Genomic DNA, 7,243 nt, shown 5'->3' with positions numbered 1-7,243 from the left:
CACACACACACACACACACAGGGAAAGAGATCACACACACACACACACACACACACACACACACACACACACACACACACACACACACACAGGGGAAAGAGATCACACACACACACACACACACACAAACACACAGGGGAAAGAGATCACGATCACACACACTTTTTAAAAGTTGCATTTTTAGTATTAGTCAGTTAAATAGAACCTATTTGTTCAGCTAATTTATATACTGCTTTTGTTATTATGTACTGTACATGTCATTTAATAAAAATGATTGCGTTGTAAATACACACACACAGTATGTGCACACAGAGATAAAGCAAGCCTAGTTGGTGTGCCTACATGTTTTGTCTTACACTGCAAATGTCTCTCCCTCTCTCTCAGTCTGCTGGGTTGGTATGTTTAATAAGTCACGTGAGAACCAAAAGTTGATTTTGTGGCCAGAACCAGAACCAGAACTAAACACACACAGGAGAGGGAGTTCCTCACATCAAGCCTAACGAGGCTTGTTTGTTTGCCTGCTTACACATTCAATCATACATTCATTCACACAGTCTTTCATTAATTAATTTTTTCTTTCACTCATGTGTTTGCGCATGTGCATGAGTGTGTGTGTGTGTGTGTGTGTGTGTGTGTGTGTGCTTCCCCCACCTGAGCGGCAAATGTCGTGGAAGATGCGCAGCAGCAGTGTTTTGGTGATGCGTCCGGTGCGGCGCACAGAGCTGTCCAGCTTGGCCAGTGCCCAGTCAAACTGCTGGGCCTGCTTGGAGCGCAGACCCACGCTGCCCTCCTCCTTGCCCTGCTGCTCAGGGACCGCCGCATACCGCCTCACGCCCGCCGCTGAGGGCCACAGCAATCTGCAGGAGGACCAGGACCTGGATTAAGATGAGGATCATAATCAGAACCAGAATTAGAACCAGGACCTGGATTAAGATCAGGATCAGAATCTGAATTCTGATCATAATCAGAATGAGAATCAGGACCAGAATGAGAATCAGGATCAAAATTAGGACCAGAATCAGAATCAGGACCAGAATCAGAATCAAAATTAGGAACAGAATCAGAATCAGACTCAGGACCAGAATCAGAATCAGGATCAGAATTAGGATTATAATCATAATCAGGATCAGGACCAAGATCAGGACCAAGATCAGAATCAGGACCTAGAGTAAGATCAGGATCAGAATCAGAATTAAGATCAGAATCAGGATCAGAGGTGCACACAAACATAGGCGAACGTTTGCAACGTTTTTTGTTTGCCTCGAGTTCTCAGCGAACGCTTGCGAATACTTGAAAGAAAATATAAAGTGCACACTACACATGCTGTACACACATAGACATGCACACTACAGAGACAATGTACATCACATATCATTAACAGCCACCGCTGAAGTACTGAGTACAATCCATAATTTATAGGACACAAACAACGTACATAAAGTGCAGGGTGGTAGTGCAAAAATGAGTACGCCAATATGACAAGTGGCCCAAGAGTATGCAGCATTTTAGGCATGGACGGACGATGGGACAAGAAAGAAAAGAAGCTTGCATGCCTATGTGTTTCCTCGATGCACTTTTTTGAAAACCTTACTTTAGATTACATTTGTCTATATTAGGTGAGATTCTTAGTTATTTTGTTGTTGTCAACACTACAGGTAAAGAGCCAATGAAATACTGTGCAGTTAAATTACAAGTCAGCTGAGGCCACTTGCCTCAAGTTTCAAGTTGAAAGGGAGTTTTGTGATTTTGTGATTGTAAATAATTTGAGGAAGGGTGGGCGAAGATGAAAGCACCAACTGCAGAAGTAGACCGTGGCTGGTGTTTGGGTCTCTGATTAGTGATTACCTGTGCTGTTCCCCTACATTATTCTCTATATACCAGAATATCTTGGGAGTGAAGACATTTACCAAGAAAAGTCAAGGCAGAACACAGGTCCACAACTTCTAGATCAGTTCTAGAATTGGCTGTCAATGTGGAGCACGAGTCAAATGCCAGTCACATAATGCTGTTAAATGTGAATATGAGGCTTTGCTGCAGACAGGTGAGAGCTATATGTACTGTATGGCAAAGGTTCTGTCTATAAACGCTGGTTTTAATTGTGACCTTGACCTGTGACCTCATGATACCCTAAAATGAAAATCATCAACGATTGCATCAGACGTCAAATCAATTTTATTTTCAAATTAACTGCATTATCTAATGAATGTTCGATCTGCGAAGGACTTTTCGATGGCCGCATGTAATTGCTATGAAACCACGTATCTGTTTGGCCATTTCATCACGATGATTCTGCGAAGAGGCCATCACAGAATTAGCTGAAGTATCGTTACCGTTACGCTAAAGGTTGTCACACCAGCCTTTGCATTCTATAAATGCACTGTTCATGTCTAACTAAAGAATAATAACACACGTTATAACATTATAAGCATTTTGAAACTGACTTAGGTTGACGTTACCTAACATCACATCAGCTAACAGTTAGCCGGCTATAGCTGTTACATGATTCAACTACATTTGCAGGCCACCTTAAGTTATATGATTAAGGGCCCTGGATGCATAGGATTGTGACTGTTTAAAAAAAGAGATGGATTGCTGTCACAGTGCACTGTGCACAGCGATGAATAAGAAACCCCATCATATGGGACGAGTGTGTATACCGGTGTCATTGTGGCTGTCTTCTCAATGACAACTACAACAGTCGCTCGCTACTCAAGCATGGGTAGCATCACGCGGGGCTAGGGTACCTGTTTACACTGACAGATCTGGAAACTCCTTGGCTTGTGCAGAGTCCGATTCCTCGGCCACCGATCGCACCGCTGAACAACCTGCTAAGCGGTGCTCCATGCTTTGTCACCCCTACAACCTGGAGCAGGGAAGAGGGAGATAACTTTAACACTCGCGCTGATCTCAAGAGCGCTGCCATGTTTAACCTGAAGCGTGAGGAAGGACGTCCGCGTCACGTGACAGGTCATAGGACGCTGGGCAACACCACAGTCAGTTAGAGATGGGGGCGTCGTGTTTACTCACTGTTCAATAGTGGTTGCGTCCATTGTATTGTCATATTCGTAAACTAACCTCCACTGCCCATGCCACTGCCTCCTTACACCAAACAACGTTGGCAAGATTTGGGAAAGATTCTTGAAAGATTAGAGTCTTTTAACGAATGTCACCCATTCAAGCTTTACTAAAAAGACTACAATCTTTCAAGAATCTTTCCCAAATCTTGTCAAAGTTGTTTGGTGTAAGGAGGCCATAAGCATGACACACATTTCAGGGATGTAGGCTAATTGTTTGTTACTGTCGTTATTGTTGGATTTGTAGACTAGCCTATGTAGGCCTAGGCTATGCCTATTTTCGTATTTTACCATTTCTAATTTAAGGACTTTGTGTAGCCTAGGGCGCTTCTAGAAAAGTTGTGCTGTTGTCCTAAATTAAAGTTTCTATTCTAAGTTTGTATTCTATTCTGCTACCCTAGGTTTCTGTTGTTTTTTTGTTTTTTTTGCTGAAATAATATGAATGATCTGTTTCGTTCATGTGGCATTTGAACAATGGCAGTTTAATTAACCAGTCTGCAATCAACTATAGCCTACATATTATAACAGCACACACCCACGAACTCATAATTAGGCCTAACTTTAGATAGGCCTAAATAACGCAATGACTGTCTAAATGACGTGGCCTAGGCTAGCGCAGTGCAATCACTGGGCACGAGACTAATCAAAGTTCTGCGACAACGACACGTGGAATGCAGTGACACATTTCTAACGAATCTGTAAACTAAATTATTATTTTTTTAAATTCTAGACATAGGCTACTTTTAGAAGATATTCTAGTCTAATTATATTGTCATCTCGTTGGCGTTGGCGATATTTTTAGGGTCCCTTCCCTGTCATTCGGGAAAGGCAATCTTGAATGATAGCCTATTCGACTGGAGGCGCTGTGATGCTGCGGTAATACCTACCCTCCCCCTGGCCTCATTGGTGACTGACTGAATGAGGAGGCTACTATGATGTGCAGTGGTAAAAACCATTGCAATATATAATGATTTCTACAGATTAGAAATAACCTGGCTATAGATAGATAGATAGATAGATACTTCATTGATCTCCAAGGGGATATACTGCCTCTGTATGGCTGAAAAAAAAAATGTTTTCATTTGTGTTTATAAACTGGCCTATGTAAATTATCACATCAAACTTGTTGATAGGCCTAAATAAGGAAGTTGAATGCTATCGACTTTAATCTTGACAGTGTGTGAAGTGAGGGAGTTTGTTTACCAAGCAACACCAGTGCCAGACAGATTGGCACCAGTTAGGGGTCAAGCTCGGAAAAGGTCGTTCAGCTGGGGGTTGTCAGAGCACTGGTGAAACTTGGCGGGACGCCATCAGAGCCAGCAGGGTTCCAATGCACCTGACGTGTGCCATGCAGCTTGCATATGCAGAGGTAATGGCCATCGTGGCATCACACATACAGTACACACACACACACTGTGCCATGCAGCTTGCATATCACACACACACAAACACAAACACACATACTCACTCATTCACTCACACAAACAAACAAACACACACACACAGTGGTTTTGCAAGTGTGTGTGTGAGGTGACAGTGAGGGGTGTGTGTGTGTGTGTGTGTGTGTGTGTGTGTGTGTGTGTGTGTGTATGTGTGTGTGTGTGTGTGTGTGTGTGTGTGTGTGTGTTTGTGTGTGTGTGTGTGTGTGTGTGTGTGTGTGTGTGTGTGTGTGTGTGCCCCGCCCCGTGGTCCTTTCCGGATCCCCCGAATCTCTCTCCCACTCACTTCCTGTCATTCTCCACTATCCTGTCAATTAAAGGCATAAAAAGCCCCAAAAAATATACTTAAAAAAAAAAAAAAAAAAAAAGGGCCAGGGGAACGCCCAGAGAGGGCCAGGGGAACGCCCAGAGAGGGCCAGGGGAACGTCCAGAGAGGGCCAGGGGAACGCCCACAGCTGAATAATGAGGACTGAGGTAGAGGTGCCATGCATTACATGTGTACACATGCGCGCACACACACACACGCACACACACACACGCACACACACACGTGCACATGCACACATACACTCGTGCACATGCACACACACACGTGCACATGCATACACACACACACACACACACACACACACACACACACGTGCACATGCACACATACACTCGTGCACATGCACACACACACACGTGCACATGCATACACACACACACACACACACACACGTGCACATGCACACACACAAACATACGCACGCACACACAGATACACACACGTGCACATGCACACACACACACGTGCACATGCATACACACACACACACACACGTGCACATGCACACACACAAACATACGCACACACACACAGATACACACACGTGCACATGCACACACACACACACACACGTGCACATGCACATGCACACACACACTCGCACATGCTAACACACACAAACACACACACACACATGCACATACAGACAGATATACACACACACACGTGCACATGCACACACACACAATCACACGCACACACACACACACAAAACACACACACACACACAGACACACACACACATGTGCACATGCAAACATGCACACACACACACACACACACACACACACGTGCACATGCAAACATGCACACACACACACACACACACGCACATGCACACACACACACACACACACACACACACCTCTCTTCTTTTTTCTCTCCCCCTCTGTCGATCTTTATCTGCATCCTCCTTCATTTTTTTGCTGAATGAACGTACCTGTTCTAGTGTGTGTGTGTGTGTGATCTTCCCTCCACTGCCTGAGAATGAATGCAGAGGGAAAGGACCTGTTCTATTTCCCCTGGAATGAATGCATCTGTGGAAGTGTTCAACTATTTATGGGCAGTTGTCAATAATTCATCTAATATTTTCACTTCTTCACTAAAAGATTTCTTTCAGCAGGTAGTGTGTGTGTGAGTGTGTGTGTGTGTGTGTGTGTGTGTGTGTGTGTGTGTGTGTGTGTGTGTGTGTGTGTGAGTGTGTGTGTGTTTCTGTGTGAGTGTGATCTCCACTCCATTGCCCTGGTCATTGGAAACCCTTCCCTGTCTCACTCTCATACACACAAACAAACCCCACCAGCTTAGCCCAGAGATCACTGCGTATGCCTAGAGTGTGTATGGTGTATGGTACAGTATGTGAGTATGGTGTGTGTGTGGGGGGGGGCAGAGAGTGAGTGAGTAGTGTTGCATGTAAAGTGCTGAAACACAGGTAAATGGCCTTCTATCCTCTAAGCGACCTAAAGTGTGTGTTGACAGATTTGTTGTCCAGGTGAGATATTTGGTCAGTTATATTCGGAAGCTTCTAACACTCTCCTCATGCCATGCCAGGTCACCTGAGAGAGACTGAGAGTCCATAGACAATTACACACACACACACACACACACACACACACACACAGAAACACTGCCCCTCTTATCTCTTGTTATCTTGTCTCTCACTTGTACACTCCATCTCTCTTTGTCTCTCTCTCTCTCTATCTCATAATCCCCCCTCTCTCCCTCTCTCCTTCTCTCTCTCCCTCTCCCTCCCTCTCTCTCTCTCCCTCCGTCTCTCCCTCTCTCTCCCTCCCTCTCTCTCTCTCCCCCTGTCTCCCCTCCTCTCTCTCTCTCTCTCCTTCAGTGTCTACAGGGACTTACTCTCTCTGTCTTACCATCCCTAGATCAGACTAGCCATCCCTCGTTCTTTCTCTCCTTTTGTCTCTTTCTTCCTTGTGTCTGTTTAACGCTTTTCTCATTGCACAGTCCCTCTTTCTCCCCAGATATTGATATTGCACATGTCCCTATATTGATATTGCACATTTCCCTATATTGATATTGCACATGTCCCTATATTGATATTGCACATTTCCATTTGATATTGCACATGTCCCTATATTGATATTGCACATTTCCATTTGATATTGCATATTTCCCTAAAACTCATAGGTCCCCTATATATTCAAAAATAAAATAATATGTTAAAATACACCACAAAGCCTGAATAAATTATCAACAGTAAAACCATCACTTGTAAAAAGTTATTGTACAAGAAGTATGTATAATATAATATATTGTTTAGCTGGATTGATCCTGCCAAAGATCCTAAAGGGGCGGTCACAGTAATCTACAATTCTTTACTCAGTAGTGTTCATAAGCCTTTAAAGATACTATCAATGTGGGATTTGGAACTTTCTTGGTTAGGA

General features: G+C 44.0%; 1 protein-coding gene across 2 annotated transcripts in view; it reads right to left on the bottom strand.

The window, feature by feature from the left end:
• Window positions 1-2,947, bottom strand: part of lrpprc (leucine-rich pentatricopeptide repeat containing) — a 69,715-nt gene extending 66,768 nt beyond the window's left edge. Inside the window, exons 1-2 of one of the 2 annotated variants that reach the window (XM_048269093.1) lie at window positions 2,745-2,947; window positions 652-875 (exon numbers count right to left, since the gene is read on the bottom strand). In XM_048269093.1, coding sequence (XP_048125050.1) covers window positions 652-875; window positions 2,745-2,923 — 403 coding nt within the window. In that variant the 5' untranslated portion in view covers window positions 2,924-2,947. The remainder of the gene's footprint in view (window positions 1-651; window positions 876-2,744) is intronic. The other variant, XM_048269094.1, reaches the window with a different exon arrangement.
• Between the last annotated feature and the right edge of the window lie 4,296 nt (window positions 2,948-7,243).

This window comes from Alosa alosa, chromosome 18 (genome assembly GCF_017589495.1).
Source record: "Alosa alosa isolate M-15738 ecotype Scorff River chromosome 18, AALO_Geno_1.1, whole genome shotgun sequence".
Lineage (NCBI taxonomy): Eukaryota > Metazoa > Chordata > Actinopteri > Clupeiformes > Clupeidae > Alosa > Alosa alosa.
Note: the sequence above shows the minus strand (reverse complement) of the source record. Positions and strands in the feature narration are given on the sequence as shown.